At 43.6% G+C, this 20,854-nt stretch overlaps 3 protein-coding genes across 8 annotated transcripts; 1 reads left to right on the forward strand and 2 right to left on the reverse strand.

Moving 5' to 3' along the window:
* Nucleotides 1-126: 126 nt before the first annotated feature.
* Nucleotides 127-3,036, reverse strand: prdx1 (peroxiredoxin 1). The gene is made up of 6 exons (XM_083676759.1): nucleotides 2,992-3,036; nucleotides 1,980-2,096; nucleotides 1,426-1,579; nucleotides 1,173-1,295; nucleotides 955-1,085; nucleotides 127-724 (listed from the first exon to the last, which is right to left on the reverse strand). Exons 2-6 carry the CDS (start codon nucleotides 2,083-2,085, stop codon nucleotides 639-641), a joined length of 600 nt encoding a protein of 199 aa, XP_083532885.1. The 5' UTR covers nucleotides 2,086-2,096; nucleotides 2,992-3,036; the 3' UTR covers nucleotides 127-638.
* Nucleotides 3,037-5,444: 2,408 nt separating this feature from the next.
* On the forward strand, nucleotides 5,445-10,170 carry LOC310807153 (histone-binding protein N1/N2-like). 2 transcript variants are annotated; one of them, XM_083673479.1, is made up of 14 exons: nucleotides 5,445-5,621; nucleotides 5,807-5,916; nucleotides 6,001-6,081; nucleotides 6,424-6,530; nucleotides 7,140-7,424; nucleotides 7,565-7,614; nucleotides 7,724-7,803; nucleotides 7,912-7,985; nucleotides 8,251-8,439; nucleotides 8,763-8,911; nucleotides 9,067-9,156; nucleotides 9,241-9,315; nucleotides 9,449-9,576; nucleotides 9,719-10,170. In XM_083673479.1, the coding sequence occupies exons 2-14, from the start codon at nucleotides 5,816-5,818 to the stop codon at nucleotides 9,723-9,725; spliced, it is 1,416 nt and encodes a 471-aa protein (XP_083529605.1). In that variant the 5' UTR covers nucleotides 5,445-5,621; nucleotides 5,807-5,815; the 3' UTR covers nucleotides 9,726-10,170. The 2 variants fall into 2 exon arrangements, with proteins under 2 accessions (XP_083529605.1, XP_083529604.1); XM_083673478.1 differs by having other exon boundaries at nucleotides 5,445-5,555.
* Nucleotides 10,171-11,130: 960 nt separating this feature from the next.
* Nucleotides 11,131-20,585, reverse strand: LOC310809531 (vasculin-like protein 1). Of its 5 annotated transcripts, none has more exons than XM_083676832.1 (12): nucleotides 20,506-20,585; nucleotides 17,452-18,920; nucleotides 16,629-16,743; nucleotides 15,616-15,745; nucleotides 15,104-15,396; nucleotides 14,860-14,935; nucleotides 14,010-14,206; nucleotides 13,251-13,394; nucleotides 12,481-12,639; nucleotides 12,084-12,193; nucleotides 11,874-11,973; nucleotides 11,131-11,677 (listed from the first exon to the last, which is right to left on the reverse strand). In XM_083676832.1, exons 3-12 carry the CDS (start codon nucleotides 16,686-16,688, stop codon nucleotides 11,507-11,509), a joined length of 1,440 nt encoding a protein of 479 aa, XP_083532958.1. In that variant the 5' UTR covers nucleotides 16,689-16,743; nucleotides 17,452-18,920; nucleotides 20,506-20,585; the 3' UTR covers nucleotides 11,131-11,506. The 5 variants fall into 5 exon arrangements, with proteins under 5 accessions (XP_083532958.1, XP_083532959.1, XP_083532956.1 ...); XM_083676833.1 differs by having other exon boundaries at nucleotides 12,481-12,636; nucleotides 20,421-20,572; XM_083676830.1 differs by having other exon boundaries at nucleotides 20,421-20,572.
* Between the last annotated feature and the right edge of the window lie 269 nt (nucleotides 20,586-20,854).

Raw genomic sequence — 20,854 nt, forward strand, 5'->3', positions numbered from 1 at the left:
TGCACCTGTTGCAGTGATTGACAGATTGAACACGTCAATCATCATTTAATGGCATTTCATAATCAGCTCAATTATTTCATTTTCATCAAAGTAATTAAGACAATAAATTAACCAAATAATACAAAGCAGCTTCATGGCTTTTATTTAAAAGTCTTTTATTTAGATGAAATTACATTTAGGTCGTTTGTTGTTCACTGTTGTAAAAAAAACCTAAAAAAACAAAACACTTAACTGACTTTTCTGAAAAGTTATTAACTGTTTAAACATGCTGTTGTTGCTCATTTCACAGACTATCCATTTGGTGGCCTAATATTGACACCGCAATCACTGGCAATCTACTTTTCTGATAAATGTGCCTTCCTAGATGTTTACATAACAATGAGACAACAGAATATAAAGAGACAAGAGACACTCAAACATCTCCAACACAGCTATACATTAATATAATCATAACACTTTGGTCATAATGCCCACTCTACCCAAAAACCTGACAGAAAAGGGATGTTGACATTGTTCTACACAGTACCACCATCCCACCTCTCTCTGCCCACAGGCACAGTGGTAGACTACAGGTCTTCAGTATAGTTCTTTTGAAAATATAATTCTACATCTACAGGAGGCTGCAGACCTGAGTCCCCTCATTTCTGCTTGGAGAAGAACTCTTTGCTCTTCTGGATGTCAGGCTTGATGGTGTCACTACCTGGTTTCCAGCCGGCGGGACAGACTGACAAGAACACAAGAGTTAGTCTTACAACTATGATAAGCAAAACACACTTTGAACCTCAACTTTAACCTTTACCCTCGTTGGAAAACTACTATCAGTGCAGCAGCCATTACAAACTTGGCCCAATATTTGTGTATGTTAAGAGTGGAGATTGCCACAGGTTGGGGGGAGGCACTACATATAGTTGGATAACAGCACAGTTTTAGAGAGAGGGACGGTGGTAGGCCTACCTTCTCCGTGCTTGTCGGTGAACTGAAAGGCCTGAACAAGACGCAGGGTCTCGTCGATGGAGCGTCCCACTGGGAGGTCGTTGATGGTGATCTGCCTCAAGATGCCCTTGTCATCGATGATGAAGAGCCCTCTGGGGGGGGAGAAGTGATTTTAGCCAACATGAACAGATAGACACTCAATTTCATCCCCTATGGAAATTGTGTACTCTGAACCTCACCTGTAGGCAATGCCCTCGTCCTCTTTCAGCACACCGTAGTCCTTGGAAATGGAGCGCAGTGTGTCAGCTACCAGAGGAATCTTCATGGAACCCAGACCACCCTGCTTACGAGGTGTATTGGTCCTGTCAGAACACACACACACACACACACACACACACACACACACACACACACACACACAGTTAGAGACTGTACTAGTCTATTTTCCAGACTGTCTGTAGTAGTGGTCTGTAAATATCCAGGCTCAAGTACCAGGCAAGATGGCAGAAGTGGGAATCTACAGAGGCACCAATGACCTCACAGTTGATCTTCCTGAACTCCTCGGCCGCATCACTGAAGGCAATGATCTCAGTCGGGCAAACAAAGGTGAAGTCCAGAGGGTAGAAGAAGAAAACCACATACTTTCCTGCAGCAAAGAACCAAAACATAAGAAAACAGATACACCATTATCCTCCTATGAAGTTTGTGGAGCCTACAACAGCACATTTTACTGAAAAAGGAATGACCAGATATAATGGCATATGGTGATTACACAATAATAAGCTATACATTACTTTTTTGGGATTCAGTATAACAAGCTACAGTATGTTTGGCACCATTTGGTGAGAGGAAGTTACCATTTATTCTTTGAAGCAAGTACTAAAAAGTAGTACCCATACTTACCACATAATTTCCCTCGTGAATACAAGGTCAATATTGAAAACCATAAAATGAAGTGCTTCAGCCCAGTCTTATCACATCAATAATTCATTCAGCTCAGAAAACAATTCAATATTTTACTCCATTCAAAGGCTATTTGGTCATACCTCTGTAGGTAGAGAGTGTGAGGTCTTTGAATTGGCCGTCTGGCATCACTGCTTTGGCCGTGAAGTCAGGGGCCAGCTTCCCAATATGTGCATTACCTGCAGCCATCTTAAGTTTGTCTGTAGGGGAGGACAGAGATAAAGACAGTCTGATTCACAAACGCATGAAATACTGTTTGACGTACGCCATCATTGTTACAAGAGGTGTGGTACTATTTACAGCAGTGTCATATTAAATTACTTTATCAACCAAAATAAAACAAAAACACCAAGGGTAAGCTGTTACACAATCCACACAATAAGAGAGCATATTGGTTCTAAATGGGACCAATTTCACTTCCCTATTGTCTGTCATGTGTAGGGCCAAATACAGGTGTTTCCAGGCGTCTGCTAAATGTCAAAAATGTCAAATGTAATGTAAATGTTTCCAAATAGAATAATAACAGTCATTGCCAGGGGCTTTGACGTGGCTTAATTTGATCAATCTTGAATTCTCTGTTGCTCTTGCTGACAAAACTTGACTTTATCAAGCTGCTGTATTAAGTCAAGCTACTCGTACCTTGCCATCGATGTACACAGAACATTAGATTTTTTGAGTTCAGTGTTCAAGGTGAACTTTGGAATTCCATTCACCCACTAATCGATACGAGTGATACGATGTCATTAGTTGACAATTATAGAAATATTCATTCTTTCCCAATTTGTAAAGTGAAATCTAAAGTTTTTGTTCTTGTCTGTATCCTATCGTACTGTAGTAGGCCACTTTCACATCCTCCCCAAAACGGATTGTAAAATGCTTGACAAAAGCAGTTCAACAACGGCAGAGTAATCCAATTCCTGCGCAATTTTACAAAAAATAATAATACAAAACCTGAATAAGAACATACATTAACAAAATAAAAAGATGAATAAACGTGTTACAACATAAGTACACATTGTACACAAGCAGTTGTCATCGTAATTTTCGAGATATCTAAAACATGCTAAACCTGTTGAATGTACAGTACATACATACCTCGACTTCTGTCCAACCGCGGCAGCTAGAGAGGAGTGAGAAGAATGAGAGGAATCGCTTGAAAATATATACACCCGCTCAGATCTCGCGATGATAGAACACACTAAGGCCACAGCCCAGTCATTCAGTCGATATGACTATTTTGACTTCCTTACAGCAGCATGACTCTGCACATTTCTCCTGTTGTACAACTGAACATGTGCGCCATTAGAAACCCACAATACTGGCTTTTGTGTAATGATTAAGAGTCAGGTTGAGGATAAACGAGTCCCACCCATATCAAATATTCTCAGAATCCAAGAGTAAGGATTTTTAAAAGTCATTTGAGTATATCTACTAAACTGTTACTTGCCTGACACGTATGAACGGTTTCATATCCTAGCAATCAAAACAATTGTCAACTTAAATAGCTTGATTCTCTGAGAGAACAGTTAATGCCCCCACCAAGAGCCCCTCTCCTAATCCCCTTGCAGGGGTCACAGAGTCATGAGGCTTTAGCATGTGACCTACATACACATATCATTCACATGATATGGAGGAAGATTTCCAAGCATTACCCTGTTTTACTAGCTATCACAGGTTGAAATTCTGCTTCAAGACATCCACATTTTGTTTGCCTCTAGTTCCTGAATTCACTTGACAGTTATGCAGATTTGAAAAGGAGGCAATGTATGCTATTTTGCCTATGTAAACTTCAAGGGAAATATATTACAAAACTGTATTTCATAGAATGGTAGGTTGTTGCAACATTGTGTATTTACCCACAGCCTTACTCCTCACCCTCCTGGCTATGTTTGTTTGAGGAGGATTGAATAGAACACACCTGGTTATATCCAGAGAGCATTACAATCTGTTACAATGTCATGAATTCTAGGGCCGCTCTTACGCAAATTTCCCAACATTTCCTTCTCTGTCTTGGTGACCATTTTGTGTCTTCAGAACTAGAGGTTGTTGTCTGAACACCGATGGGCCCAGCCACTCCACTCCACTTCACCCCACTGTCGCAAGTGATGTTTTTCACCCTGTTACCATGGACACCACATGAAGGGTCAGATAAGAGGGGACACACAATAAAACTCTTATTAAAAGCAGCAGCGGTGGGCTACAGATCAAACACGGCCTGTTCCCTAGTGTTCCGCTTTCATCACACAATATGGCCATAATTAGTACATAATCCACAACACCAATTCCATAGTAATTGTTCGTTTGTAAAGCACTAGTGTCCATAATTCTTCTCTGCCCCTATATGCCGACAGGCCATTAAGCAAGCAAATGCAAATATGTTCCTTCTCGTGTTTCTAAGGATCTGTGAGATTATATGCCATATTATTAAAAAAAGTAAACTGCCTTACAAACAGAAAGGCAGGAAATAACATCAGCTAACATCAGTCATCAGCTGACCCTTATTTGCTCAATAATACCCTTTTTGTGCTTGAAAGCCTTCTTCAACTGGGAACATACTGTACACCCTTCATCAGTGTTGAACAAATTGTTAGCATGCTAGGTCCTATATTTACTTACCAATTAGTCTTCTCTGGTCATAGTGCTATGTGGTAAACAGGGTTGGCCTACAGGAAGTATGGTTGATGACGATAGTTTGGTGAAATTGGTGCAATCAGTCTCAGTGTGAGGTTGATCAGATGTCAAGTCCAGGCCTGTCCTCCTGACAGCTGTAACAGCAGGAGACCAGGAGGGAGGTGGATGGTTAGTCTCTCACAGCATGCAGGGCTGCTCTCTCAGCTCCCAGGGCAACCAACTGCTTACAAGGGAATCATCCACCTGTAATTTTTGCCCTTGTCTGTGGGGACTTGGTCAGCAGCACAGTATTGATAGAACTAACAGTTATATGTGTCATATAATGCTCAAGTTATTAGATTAGAGGTTTGCATATGATCTAATGCACTCATGTAGTCCAATCAAATAATTGCCTGGCAGGTGTTGGTCTATGAAGAGCTCAAAGAGCTCTCCCTCAATTAGTGTCCCTTTGATAACAGGCACTGGGACTGAACTGTAGCTGATGGAGATGGAGACCACTGAAGCCCCACCTGCTGGCAAAATACTCTGCACACTTCTGTCAGATGTTAATGTCATATTATGTTAATCCCTTCCTTACTTTGAACTTTGGCAAGATATTTGTCTTTTGTACTCTGTTGATATTTTGCAGCATATTTCATAAATATTCGTATTTTTTATTGTACATTGTCACTCTTATCAAGAGGCTAACTCCTTCATTGTTGAATTGATCTACTCAATGATGTCAGATGCAAACACTTGTCTAGCGTATTTTTTGGTGATCTATTTTATACTTAACTACTTATTGCACGCACATACTATTGCATGGTTGTAAAATGCATCCTTTTAATGTACCACTGCGCCTTTAATTCGGTCTCCCGCGTTTTCCCCATGCAGAAAGCGACCGGAAAAGATTATCATATTTGGCGCCAGATTGAAAGATCCAGACCAGACAAGGACCTTTGACGGAGGAAGACGGAGTGTGGGATAAAGTGCCTGTTTGATAGCTAAATTAATTATTTTCTTGATCAACGTTTAGTCACATATTTAAGGTATGTTAATGTTTTTATTTGACGTTAAGCCAGCCGAAATCTGAAACATGGCATGATTAGCACAAAGTAAGCTAGCAGCACTACGGTCATATGGAAGCTGAATTACAATGAATTTCCTGTTCTACTTCACAGCTAGCTAAGTAACTACATAACAACAGTTGTGTATGGAATGCAAATGTAGCTAACCCTAATCCTAACTTGTTAACCATATGAACAGTGATGATAGCAAAATGACTGAATGTTTTTTTCAGTGATTCGCAATGGAAGAGGCAAACAAGTTGATTGGCACAGGGAAGAGACATCTTGTCATGGGGGACGCGGTGTCAGCTGTCAACGTCCTACAAGACGCCTGCGGCATGCTGTGAGTAGCTGATGAGTGTTGTTTTTCTGTTGTCATTAAAAAATGTCAACAAACTCAACTCTCTCTTTATTTTATTTTATCCAGAGCCAAAAAGTATGGAGACACAGCTGATGAGTGTGGAGAGGCTTTCTTCCTGTGTGGTAAAGCACTGCTGGAATTGGCCAGGTGAGTGTACAGCCAACTTACTGAGAACTTTCTGTGGTTAAGTAGCTAATGTTGTGTTCATTGGAATGCAGTGTAGTACATTGGAATGCCAATACACAAATAACCAGTAGATGGCGCAAGTACACCAGTGATTCCACTTACCGATACCGGATACAACATAATTGTAGAAGGATACGTTGTACTGTGATTGCAGATGGTTAGTAAAGATGCACGTTAATCCTACTCCCTGTTCCTGTGTTTAATAATCCACACAGCACCCACAACGACTAACAGATCTTTCTTTGCCATACCAAAGGGAGACACTTGGGAGAGTTCAATGCAATGATGTCTTTTTTGTTGTAGGATGGAGAACACCGTCTTGGGGAATGCTCTGGAGGGGGTCCCTGAGGAGGATGAGGAGGAGGAGAAGCCCAAAGACTCCAACATTGAAAGCACAGAAAATGTTGACGGTAAGCATTTGCTGTTGTGTTGCCAAAAGTACCTATAGGCTAAGGTGGCTCAACACTCCATATCATTTAATAAGAGTGTTGTAGTGGCGACTTAATTCAACCTGAGTTCCCTTATGTGTTTCGGCATCACCCAGTTTTTAAAGTATCCACATACTTTTGTTAATTATGCAGCTTTTGGATATTTTGTGGAGTCTGTGAGATTTTCACAGACCCCACAAAATATCCAAAGGCTGCTTAATATCCATACAAATTAACTTTATACCTGTCATTACCCGAAGCCACAGTGGAAAACTCCAAACATGGCACTCCGCATTTCTCATAGTTTGCAGGTTAACCAGAGGGTGACACATTTGGATTTTTCCACTGTGGTTTTGGGTGAAGTTAATTTATATGGATATTAAGCAGCCTTTTGGTTATTTGGATATTTATCTCATGAATGGAGTGTTGTGTTGGAGCTAAGGTGGCTATAGATGGCCAGACAAGGTTGTGTTTTCAGTGGATGTGTTGGTCTCTCTGGGTGTATAGAATAATGATGAAATTATGTTGTAGACTTGTTTGATTTCAATCTCATAGTATACTTACACATGTCTCAACCCTTTTTTGTTTCAGAGAAGAGCAGGGATGCACTCAGAGTTCAAGTCTATGATGCCATGGCAGAAGAGGAGGAGAAGAAGAAGAGTGAGAAGAATGGAGATTCAGAGAAGAGCACAGTAAAGGAGGAGGGAGACAAAGAGAAACAAACGGGGAACAGCCATGTTAACGGATCTGACTTGTCTAAAGGGGGAGAGGAGGAGGAGAAGGCGAAGAAGAAGAAGAAAGAAAATGGAGTGAATACTGAAGTAGAGAATGGAGAGGGAACGGAGTCATCAGAAAAGCCAGAGGAGGAGGATGGAGGTAAATGGAGCTTACTTCTCCAGTGGACTGTAGGCCTTTGACTTGAACTTCACCTGAAGTATTCAAAAACAAGAACAACACCAATTGCCCTGTGGTCAGTTGAACTGAATTACAAGTGTGTAATTCTGTCAATATTTCAGATGATGGTGAAGAGGAGGGAGATGTTGAAGAGGATGGCACTGAAGAGAAGGTGAAATTAACAATCCGTACTAATACTGGTAATAAATTAATGTCATAGTTGGTGTTAAATCACTATTACTCTTTATAGTAGAGTAACCTTTTCCCCCTCTGCCACACAGGACAGTGATGATGATGAGGAGGTGGGTAACCTGCAGTTGGCCTGGGAGATGCTGGAGGTTGCCAAAGTCATCTACAAAAGGTACAGTTTAAAATACGCATTCATTAGCAAAGCTCTCGAATTCCTACTTTGCACCATTTCTTGAGGCTTTACATACAGTCTGATACCCCTGCTTTTGTTTTCCTTAAGGAAAGAGAGCAAGGAGGACCAACTGCTGGCAGCCCAGGCCCACCTGAAACTGGGTGAAGTTGCTACTGAATCAGGTACAGTATGTTCCTGTGCCATTGATGATGGCAACCAGCCGAAACGTTGAGCACTGGCTGGTATTCAGTTTTTCTTGTTAATTTTCATAATCAAATCTAAATAATTAATAAGTTTAACTTGTTCTGGAGTGCGTCCTGTTCTTTTCATGAAGACTGTATGTTCCTGTACCATTCTGAATGTGCCCTCCAGTACCTCAGCTTTGACCGTGCATGGTGCTTGTATGACAAATCCCTATCCTCAACAGTGCTTGTTTGTTTTCCTCAGGCAACTACCCCCAGGCCGTGGAGGACTTCCAGGAGTGCCTGGCCCTGCAGCTAAAGCACCTGTCCTCCGACAGCCGTCTGCTGGCTGAGACCCACTACCAACTGGGCCTGACCTTCTGCTTCACCTGCCAGTACTGCGAGGCCATTGAGCACTTGAACAACTCCTGCAGTGTCATCAAGAGCAGGCTAGGTGAGGAGAAGCCTTCATGAGGAGTGTGGATGAGGTCACAGGTTGCATATCATTATAAGAACATTTGTATATGATCTCTGTGGGTTGTTTGTTTGATGAATGGAAATGAATTGTCATCCAAAGAAGGTGATTTTTCTCCATGGTAAATAGGCTTACATTTCCCTTTTTTCCATGTTTCTTCATGCAGCTGGTTGTTCCCTGCTGCTTAATTTTTTCCACAACTCATAACCACTGAACTATACTGGCTTGTGCATTTCTCTCTTAGCTGGACCACAGCACTAGTAGTTTCAGTTTTCTGTCTTGTAATACTGTCTCCCTCCCAGCCAAGCTCCAGGAGATGATTGACAAGGCTGAAGGGCCAGAGGGCGCGGAGAAGGAGATGGAAGAACTGAATGCTCTGCTGCCTGAGATCCAGGAGAAGGTGGAGGACGCAGTCGAGGGTCAGAAAATGGCCAGTGTTGCAGAGACAATGGTGAGGAGTGTGTGTGTACACTAAGTATGACAACTAACATTGACTTAATGAAGGATGTGTGCTATTCAGTGATGACTAAGGGGGATTCTACATGTGTGTGTTGTAGACATGAGGGCTCATACAGGCAGTTAAACTCCATGTTTCATGTCCTCCAGGCCAGTGACTCAACCAGTAGTTCAGGTTTTCCAGCTAGTTCAGCGTTTCCAGCTCTAAGTGCCCAAAATGGTGGGACTTCTGCATCTATGGTAAGCCTTTTTTTTTTTTATGGATCTAATTGCGGTGTTGAGTATTAAATGTGTATTCATATTGGTGTGTCTTTTCTTCTCCAGATCGCAGTCAGATCCAATGGAGATGCCTCCTCTAAGTCTGTAGCGTCTGACATCTCTCACCTAGTTAGAAAAAAGGTGAGTGAGGTGAACTGTTAGTGGACTTGTGGTTCTTGCTTGATACCCCTAATCTTCAGGGTCAGTCACACATGGTGTACAGTCGTGTGTGTGTATACACAAACACATGAATCTTTTATGTATTCTTTCGCAGAGGAAACCAGAAGAAAGCCCAGTGAAGGAGAGTGACACCAAGAAGGTCAGACAGGAGTCCCATGTTAACAGCAACAGAGATCCAGTCAGGCAAATGAATGGAGTCAAAGGAGATGTGGAGGTTAAAAGGTATGCCATAAGGCCTGGTCATGAAGCAATACTAACCACTAACTGGCTTTTTGTGTTCTATTATTTTTGTTCTGTTTTGATTTAAACAATATCCATTCTCATATTACTGAGCTGATGGTTTGTGTTTTTTGTCCCCCTGCAGCCAGTGAAGCCTAATCCCTTATGACGTCCTACTGTACAATGTCACTTCCTGAGGGAAAATCTATGCCAGCAGTGCTCCTCTTCATGATGTTCAAGTTTGTAGGAGTTGTAAATATCACCTTTGTACTGTTTACCTGTAATTGTCTATCTATACTCATCTTTCATATTTCTGTTTTTGTAATAATTCTTTGAAGAGTTTGTACCTCCTTGAAGAATCAATCTGTTGCCTGATTCTATCTAACTACAGTACATGATACTGGATTAGATAGCTGTTGCTTGAAATGCCCTCCTGCTGTGTGATGTTACTTTTGAAGACAAATCTATGCCTGTACATCATGCTCCTCCACTGTGTGCTGAGTTTATAGGAGTTGTAAATATGTCGACAATTGTGTACCTATGCTCCTACTTCATATTCCCAATGTCTTTGTAACAATTAAAGAGTTTTTGAGTCAGTCTCTGTTTTCTGACTCTCTAAATGAAGATAAACTGCATGCCTCTGGGTCTTGGTTTGGTGGTTAGTTTACTCTACTTTCCTCAGTTTAGAGATTCATATACCGTCCTTCCTTTTGACAGTGAAGTGAAAATCTTGGCTCTATTTATGCCAGCAATCTTGGGTACACAATGTCACCTTTTGTTTGAAGGTGTTTTCATTCATACACTATTACCATTTAGAAATAAAAACATGTATTTTGCCCATGAACCATAAAGGTCAGAATTATGTATCCAGTTGATGTGACTGCATCAAGCAGCCTGAAACATTATGAACTCTGCATTTGCAGTCTGTTTTGGGTCAAGCCAAATACTGACTGAATAGTGAACATAAGTGTTCAGAGGCATCATCTCTGCTCACATCAGTTACAATTCAGTTTATATTCTGTAAGACTTGATGCAAAACACATTGCAAATTTATCTGGAGTGCATAATCACAGACTTGACACAGCCTTGGCATGAAAGGGATATGCAACCAAAACTGCTTTCATTTCAAAATAGTAAAAACGGTAATTCTGTGGTTTTGCCGAATATAAATCTCAAATCCAGATTCTGTCAATGATTATGGAGGGCACTGTAGATATGCTGACTCAGTGGGCTGCACACTTGGATGATAGGAAAGTTATAACCACAATAGCAAAGAACCAACCACCCAAATCTCTTGTAGTCTTTGGCCTTTTCCTTGCAGTCTACACTTGTCCACATTGGCATGGGGTCTTACACCAACGCTATGCTTTTTAGAGAGTGGACAAGTATACACTTCAGGGAAAAGGATGGAGAATTGGGACACAGGCACAGGAAGTATGTACCACTGGATTTAATGTGATGCTAACCACTAAGATATAGTTGTGATCTGAACACATTTCCACAACTTCAGTCAGAGAAACCACTCAGAGGACAAATAACACCAAAGCTTGATTCATATTGAAACATCTCAGCTTGTCAGGAACCAATTTTATTAATATCATTAATGTCGTCATCAGCATCATCAATGAAATGAGTTAGTCTGTTTAAAGCAGAATCGTATGTGCATTGCCCTTCTTTTCTTGATGAACACTCAGTTCCATAAAGCGAGGAAGAAAAGGAGGGGGGGGGGGTTGGGGGGTAGATGGGGTGCAGTGAAGGAGGCAAAGCAGGGAAAAAGACATCTGGCGGAGCAGGAATCTCCCCCTTCACTGGGATATGATTGGTTTTCCCTTGTGCAAGAACGACAACAAAAAAGTCGAAATGGTGCTCTAAAACGAAGAATAGAGAGAGAGAGAGAGAGAGAGGGGAGGTGGTTTGTTCCATAAAAGCCACGTTAGGTTTTGATGCAGTCGTCGTCGTCCGAGGTCTGGCTGCTGCTACTGGTTTCGGACTCGGAGCCCTCCTCGACGTGTGCCTCTGCCACACTCCTCCAGGGGGTGAAGTGGAGGGTCACGCCGCGCGCCCGGGGGAGAACCCCGTTCCTCTGGAAGCCGTTCCTCTTCAGCTGGGAGGGACACGAGAGCAATCACCACCAGCAAAACACACACACACGTTTTATCCAGTCACGTTTTATTTTCTATAGTCATTAGAAAGAATATATAAAGAGTATATGGACATAACGTATAATATATAATGTATGTTATTTCAAACTAAATGAAAGACACACAGACATTTCAATAGAGCCTGAACTGAAGACCGACCTGCTCAGTTTTAGTCTGGAACTCTCTCAGCTCATCTTCTGTCAGTGGCAGGAAGTCATCGTTTTCTGGGTATTCCTGCCAGCCCATGGCCTTCAGTAACCTGCAAGAGGTCAGACACGACTGCTTAGTATGTGTGTGTGTGTGTGTGTGGTATGTGTGGTATGCGTGGTATGCGTGGTATGTGTGTGTGACTCATCGTTTTTGCCTAACCTGTGTTCTGCCTCCAGGGAGCTTGACAAGTGCTCGTTGTCTGAGTCACTGAGGGAGTAGGACAGACCGTTCTCGCTGTAGGCTTTGGGCTCTGGGGTGCTCCTCTCACCCTGAGGAATCACACAATAGAACAGACCTCTTACGAGGGGCCAAGAATTGCTGAGACTTTAACATCCGTAATTGCATTAACCTTGCCCTGTCCCCTAGACACTTCTGTAAGTATCCACCCTGCCCCCTGAATCACGGAATATCTGCAATATAACACCAAATAATCCTTTTACATTTACTCCAAGTGCCCAGGTAGAGGAGCTGAGGGGAGGGGGATCAGTTGGGAATAGGGCCGTACTGGCAGTGTGTTCTTCCTGGCTAGCTCATACTCCAGTGGTGTGTAACATACCTCTCCTGGGGTTCCTGGGCTGATGCTGGCCGTCATCTCCCCCGTGCCCTCGTCCTTCAGAGCTCGCAGGAACTCGCTCTTGCGGTCTGGCCCGCGCCGCATGAGCTTCAGCCGCGACGGGGCGATATCAATGGGAGGGGTTGTGCTGCAGGGATGCTGCTAGGAAGTCAACAAAGAGGAAAAGAGAGAAGGAGGAGAGAGAGAGAAAGAGAGAGAGAGATTTTTTGATATGAGAATAGGACCATTGAAGCTTGATCTGCGCAGGGCATCCAATTAAGTTGCTATCTTGTGCTGTCGCTTGTAGGGGAATTTTACTTTCATGCTTTACGTAGCGAGCATTGCTTACCCCGGGGTTTGTCTGAAAGTCAGGAGAAGCGTGCGTGAGTGAGATGCGCAGCAGTTGTTGAATCAACGGTGACCATGACTGCGGATCGCACCGGTTTTGTTTTTAAATTGAAGCATAGTATTCGGAAACCTTTGTTGGCTGGCGACCTGCCAAAGTGGCTGGTAAGATTTACCCGTTGCCAAAATCTACCCACCTTTGGCGGGTGGGTGGGTGTTAATCTTTGGCCCTGGATCTGTGTCAAGCTGCTACCTTCAATGCACCTGACTAACAGTTTCAATAGGGTTCTTTCCTCTCCTCAAAAAAATTGATTGTTCTCAAGGACCTCCATCCTACACACCCAGCCTGTTGTAACAGATGGACAAATAAAGCACTTTTCTACACGAATCCCCTGGTGTGTGTTAGCTGTTAGCAGGGCTGCCCTCACCTCTTTGGGGGTGGTGTGGAGCGGGGTGCTGGTTGGGGGGGTGGGTTTGGCTGCAGAGACGGGGCTGGTGAAGACAGAGTCTCGGCCTGACAGGTGAAGGCCAGGCTTGGTGATGTCCCTCCCACTGGGTTTCCACTGGGCACTCTGGGACAACAGACAACAAGTGGTCACTGGGAGACAACTCAACAGGGGCTGATGATCAGCATAGAAATAACCCCTCTCTGGCCCAACACAGTCCAGTTGTTTCTAAGCGCTGCTCTCGGATCAGCTGTCTCTGCAACAGTCCTGACACTGACCATCATCAGCTGTCTCTGCAACAGTCCTAACACTGACCATCATCAGCTGTCTCTGCAACAGTCCTAACACTGACCATCATCAGCTGTCTCTGCAACAGTCCTAACACTGACCATCATCAGCTGTCTCTGCAACAGTCCTAACACTGACCATCATCAGCTGTCTCTGCAACAGTCCTAACACTGACCATCATCAGCTGTCTCTGCAACAGTCCTAACACTGACCATCATCGGCTGTTTACCATGTACAACAATCTGCCTCTGAACTAGCGACCGTGTGGCGCAACAAGCTATATTCAATCTGGTAACCAGCTCATCTTCCAAATGTGGTCAGCTACACTCACAGAAAACACACTTTTTGGGAGCAAGTAATTGTACTGGTATCCTTTCTGCATCCTTCTATATTGCCCCAATGGCACCTACAGAGGAAGGTGCTCTATTAGCATGAACATTGTCTAGCCCTTACCTTGGTGGGGGCCACAGCAGGCTTGGGCATCAGGTTCTTGTAGACACTGGAGCTGGAGATTGGGGCTTTGTTGCCGTTGGTAGGCAGGGCGCCGGCACTGGCAAAGCCTGCAGAGAACGCAGTGCAGGGGTCCTCCTTCGACACCTTCTTGATGACCAGCATTTTGGACACCATCTGCTTGCCACTAGGGGGGTTCTCTATGGAGGGAAACACAACCACCTCTCAGTGTGACATGAGGAGGGAATGGAGGGGAGTGGCACTCTGCCGGAGACCCCCGAGGCGGGAGTGAATAAATCCGCTAATACAGTATTTAAGCTGCTCTTTCGACGGACGGACGCACGCATGTACACACACACACCTTCCCTCCCTCTCCATTCTGGCTGGCTCGCGCTGTAGGAGTCACATGCAGTCAGAGTTGAGCCTTTACTTCACTCTGCAAACAGAGAGCTAGTGGGAGTTGTTTTTTTCCCCTCAGTCTTCCTGAATAAGAGTCTTAATTTGAAATATTTTGTAGCCTTTCAACAAGCCGACGGCTCTGCCCAACTTCACAACAACAGAGAAAGTTGATCAGTTCGAAAATAATCAGTTATTTTAATCCCCACTTGGGTTTTATGCTTGGTTATAGGTAGGCTTATGATTTTTAGACAGTGGTGGGTTGTTGTGTTGATCTCTTTTTGCATTGTTGTCACACAAGAGAAGTGGGTCCAATCTATGTTTTCGTTGTTGGGATTTAACCTTGCGGCGGGCCCCAGGATTTTGCGGTACGCCAGTGGTGGCTCCTTGAATGAGTGAGGACATTACTGGCGTCAACTTTGATCTATGACTGAATGGTTTGAGAGGGAGCGCTTACCCCATACTCCAGCGTGGGGAGCCACTGCTCTCGTCTGGTTCACAGGCTTTCCAGTTGTTTCAGGGTTGAGGGAGGGCTGTGGGGAAGACAAAGTCTTAAGTCACTCTGAGTGTGACATATAAAGCAATGGGCACAGTCTATCAAGAAGTTAAACCCACAATGTGTTCGCTAGCATTGCTATCATAGCTCTCAGTACTTTGATTGTCCCTCAACTATTGTGTCCAAAGCGAGAAAGAGGACTCACAAAATCCTCTTCCACAAACTTCAGCTTGTCCTCCTTGACGCCCCTGCGTTCCTCGTTAGGGAATTTGTCCTGGTAGGGGGCACCCTTGCGAGGATGGAAGTTGCCGTTGCGTTGCCGGTGCCCCCCCTGTCGGTCCCTGTCCCCTCCCCCACGTTTGGGATGGCGCCCCTGGTGCCAGCTGGGCGCCTCCTTCCAGCATGAGCCCCCCGCCAGCCCGACGTGCCCCCCCTTCGCCACCCCCGAGTCCACAGAGTCGTGCCTCAGGAGGAGTGAAGGCTGCTGCCACCCATCACCTGGAGGGGAGAGAGAACAAACATGTTTAATCAAGCTGTTAGAACACGTTTGACTCTCTATGCTTGCTCTTCATTTACTGCAGAGACAATCAGAATCAGAATTCTTTTATTTGGTCAAGTATATTTGCACATACAGGAAATTGACTGATAAATAAACACACAATAATAAATATGAATGGACTATCAAGCACTGTCTGGTGAGACACGACCTGGGCTTACCTGCTGGAGCGCGGAGCGGCCCGTTGTTAAAGAAGCCATCGGAGGAGTTGTGTCGGCGTCGGCTCACTGCAGCTCGGCTGTCCCGGTGGTGATGGGGTTCGTCATGCTTCTCGAAGATGGCTGCAGGGGACTGGAGGTAAGGGGGGGGGGGGTCAGTGTGTGGAACATTTCTTCTTCCACATCAGTGAACAAATAGCAGTGAATCAAAATGCTGTCATTGCACAACGCTGTCATGTTTATCATGCAGGTGGACTAACATTGGGTGGACTAACTCCACCAGCACTGTAAAATGACAGCAAACAACAGAATATCAGACTCCACATATTCACCTGTTTTATTTGAAAAAGCATGTCACGACTGGAATGCATCTTCGATTGTCTGCATTTCTATTATCTTCTTGTAATAAACAGTATCTGTCATAAGCAGCCTAGGTCTGGTGTTCATGTTATATTTTTGTGATTGTGTTTGTCATCTTGTCACCAACCAGACAGCAGACCTTACCTGGCCTTTATCCACAGACAAGTACCTTGGAGTCACACCCTGACTCGCAGATTACTTCAAGCTCTTGAGAAGAGTATAAAAATACTGATCTCACTTAGCTAGTGAGCCGAACCACCACCCTGTGGCGCAACAACCTCTCCTTCCTCTTACACTTCTCCCAGTGTGCCTCCACCTCCTTCCCTTTCTCCTGCTTTCACTTTGCCTCCTCCTCGACAGAGACTGAGGTTCCACAATGAATACAGTGCACAAAAAAACATTATCAGAGGCAAAACTGCCATCAAAGGAACTTATCGGTTTCATCCTCTGTTACATGGGGTCTTCTGGATAAAACAAGTTACACTATCTGTTTCCCTAGGACACAGCCTTTGTGACTCTCTCCTGAACCCTCACCGACTGTGCAGTCTGTCCCCAAGTGTGACCTGCCCCTGACCTTAATACACACTCCCACACAGACGCATGTAGACACGCGCGCACACACACACTAATTCGCACACCCAGACACACAAGCTCACCTTGGCAGGCTGGGGCGTAGAGAAGTTAAGCCAGGCAGGGACAAAGTCATGCTGCGCCATTTAGGTCCAGTGTCTCCGGTCAGTGGATCGAGGCATCAAACCTCATGGCCAGGATCTAACAGATGAAAAAATATAATAAAATAATTCAGAATATCATATTTTAATAATATAATAATAATAATAATAATAATATGGATAAGAAGAGCATGTTGTTGAACACATTGCACTCTCACTCACATACTATTACATACTACTGTATTTATCTTCCCACTCCACTATTGTTGTTGTGTTTTTGCTGGTTACTACTATCGCTACCTTATCCTATTGTGTTTATCATTACCAAGAGGAGCTAGCTTGACCAAAGCATTTCATTGCACCGTCTACAGCTGTATTCTGTGTATATGACAAATATATTTTTTTATTTTAAATATGCACACTATTTAAATGTACTTTCCCTCCATATATAAAGATCTCATGTGGTCAAGGCAAATTAATTCCCTCCCAGCTGTTACTCTATAGACACTGTATAAACGTCTCCCCAGAGACATCCCGAAAGGTATTTTTAGCAGACAAAACAACAACGATCAACTTCTGCTGCAGCTGTGTGTGATAAGGGCATCTATGGCTGTGCTTACCGATGTGTATGAATACATAGAGGCAAAGCATCAAACAACGTCCAATTAAATCTATTACAAATTTATGATATGGTATCATATCATGGCTGTAGCTACTAAGAATGATTTGTAAACAAGAGACTAGATTGTGTGGGTGGGTGATTTCGCTTTCCCTTGAAATTGAATCATCAAGAGGCATCATTCATTACCCCAGAGTCTTTGGCTCTGAAGTCCTCTGCCTCCTCACTTGGTCTCTCCCCGCTCTCTGGGCTTGGTTCGGCAGGCCCACTGACACTGGTCTCTGAGTGTGTGCACCAACAGATGGAGAGCACCCCCCTGCCAAGCCCTCCTCCTCCAGGACAGCACAGCCCCTTTCCCCAGAGGCAGGCCCCGTCGTCCAGGGTGAGGCGTTGGAAGACAGGTCACAGAATTGCTGGAATGATCTGGAATGGTGATCCAGAGGCCGAAGCGACCAGAAGTTGATTTAATGGAGAGAGAGGGACCCAGGAGGGGTTTTGGTGACTTTTGAAATGATACCGAATGGCTCAAGTAGGTGATGTTGTGAGTGTGTTGTCCCCCTCCCAACTTGTCCTGATCACTTCACTGAAGCAAGTTGGATCCTTCACTTACTTATTTCTGACATCTGGACAGCTCGTCAGACGCAGAGTCACATAAAACCTGCTTGCTCTGTGGTGTGAAAACTCCAGGCCATTAGTGTCCTGACTGGCAAGCTCAATACAATTGACAGGTGAGTCGTCCAATGGGTGAGGCAGATACAGGTTGTCTGGTAAAATGGAAAAGCAATTTGCTGAAACGCATCAATCCCCGTCAGTATGAACAGGACAGTTCCACTACGACATCAGACGGGGGTGAAAGAGGTTCCGGCTCTTCTCCTGCCACACTGAGTGCCAGCTCGTATACCCACACTCTCACCGAGTCATTTTAAATTCTCCCCAAATGCATTCATAAAATAAATCCAATTCAGAGAGTGTTTTATTTCCAATAGAGGTCACTGAAGACCACAGATCACCTCATTAAACTGGTGAAAAGTCTGTCTGAGGGTGAAGAAAAAATGGTTTCTGGTTTCGAAGTCACATGACAATAAAGGAAGTAAAAAAACACTGTTACATTGCTGTCATCTTCGATTGCCGTCAGTGAAATTGGGATACTGCGTAAAAATGCATTACAATCCAGTTCTTCAATGCATGCTAAAGACAGTTATGTCTCACTGGCTGACTTCGCTTGTGGTCTTCTTCATCCGTCCTATATTTGCATTTGTTAAATGCCAGTAGAATTAGTCGTGGTTGTTTGGCTGCAGTAGGAGAGTGCAATAGTTCAGATTTCATAGATGAATTATTATTTTTTCCAACAAGATAACAACAATCTCTTAATAGCAGAGTGTCCTGTGTGTCACAACACACCTGGGACTCCTTTGTCGAAAGACAAAACAAATCTTTTACATAAATGAGAGAACCATGGAAATCAGAATGAAAATATCTTCCTTTTTTCTAAGCAAAGAGAGCGTTGGAACATAGCATGTGACAGATGTATTTAACTTTGCTCTTTTAACTTTGCTTTTCTCAAACTAAAGGACAGGTCCTGTGCAGCTAATCCAGATATTTTCCGTCTTCTAGTAGAGTTTTTGCATATAGTAGTTCTGCTATTCAGCAGAAAAGATCTGCAAAAAAAGAGAAGAACTGATTAATTCAGAGCACAAAATTGGAATCTCAAGACACCTTCTCCAGGTGTAAGGTTTCCAGACATGCATGGCCTGTCAAAGAAAATGTTGAATGCTTCAACCTCCCAAAACACCTTTTTTAAAAGCCATGAATACTGTAGCATCTCATATCAAACACTTTGCAAGTTCTGAAAACTGCAGTGATGCAATAAAAAAAAAGTTGGGTTTGAAGCAAACACCATCAAAGACTGAGGATTTTCAACACCATTTCTGATATGATTCCCTTTATAAAATTGTAAGCTTTTATCAAATATTTATAGCACTATAAAAATAACCGAGACATGAACATTTCCTCACTCTCTTCTAGCTCCTCATCTAAACAAGACAAAGTGTCAGGGTGCTCCTGAGTGTGAGTGTGTTTTTTTGGAATAACACTGCTGAGAGTGTGAACCACAAGGCTGCAGTACGTATGACACCCATCCCCCCCCTTCCAACACTTTTCACAAACTTGTCTACTGTACCCCTTAACTTTAATAGCGAGTTCCTCTTCTTTGTAGGCCTAGTAATTTATCTAATTCCTAAACTAGCCTACATATTATGAGGTGCTATGCAACTACCCTAGCTATAGTTACAAGGATTTATCAAGTTAGATCCTTCAGACAGAGAGAGGATCACTTTTACAAATTCACATTAGCCAATAATGTTCCAAAGGTCACGTGGGGACTTTAGGCAGAGAAATACATAATTTAACAATTCAGTGATCAAATCTCACTCTCAAAAATGTGATATCCCACCCCATAGCGTCCTCTTGACGATTACCTGTATGGGTCTTGACCAAGTTATTATTCTTCACTTAGAAAATGCATATGAGTGCAGTTTGTGGAATGAGCTGTGCAGCAGCGTAATAATAATTTACAAATGCACAGTCTAAAGAGCTGTTTATGTCGAACACGATCTAAATTGTTGACAGGAGTCCATTCATTTACAGCATGTACACTATCTTAATTGGTCATACAGCTATAATGTAGTGTCATAGCTAGCTAAGTGGTATGTTAACTAAGTTGCATTATGACAACAGTAAGTGCCAGTCCTCCTAACCGAAGTCGCGCGTCGGAGCTATCCCTGTCCCAGTCCCAGTCCCAGTCCCAGTCCCAGTCCCAGTCCCAGTCCCAGTCCCAGTCCCAGTCCCAGTCCCAGCAAAGCGAGCAAGCTAGGGTATCTGGCAAGCCGGGGGGGGGGGGGGGTTGTTGGCAGAACTGACTGAGACTCTCCTTCTAATTTGATACAACTAGCTACTTGCAAACACACAACAGAAATGCAATAGAATAACAGAAAACAGCTTGAAGTGGAGCTGCCTGTCACATTTTTGTAACGTTCAGAGGTACACATACCTTCGCTTCGTTGGAACAACACGGTTTCAAAATGGCTACCTTAGCCCACACGGGGATTCAAGCTGGCTCGCTGGATTTAATAGGCTATGCGATAATGCCAAAAACCTACCTCAAAGACAGATGGTTTTGACGAAGTATGACTCAAAAGTATATCTAAGCTGTTAGGATTTCATCAGTGAATGGCATTGCAATACCTTTTTTTCTGCCAGTTGCCTCTAATGAAGTGGCGTTTGTTTGGGTTTGGTAGAGCTTTCACAGACCGATTCGCGCAGCCCACTAGCCAATGGGGTACGTTCAAGTTCTTGAATAGTGTAGCAACCAGGGTAGCAACCTCGACAGCCCAACTCCAACATATCTAAAAAGTAGCCTAACTAGGAAAACGATTGTTGTCTCTGGATTTCTTCAAGGATATTCTTCATACTACAATGATACTTTGCCGAAACAAAGTATGATACCGAAAGAATAGCATCATTTTATTCAAGCATTGCATCGCATCAAAGTCCACAATATAACATTTTGCAATCTTGAACGTAACTTTACTGC

The sequence above is a fragment of the Argentina silus genome (assembly GCF_951799395.1).
Source record: "Argentina silus genome assembly, chromosome: 1".
Lineage (NCBI taxonomy): Eukaryota > Metazoa > Chordata > Actinopteri > Argentiniformes > Argentinidae > Argentina > Argentina silus.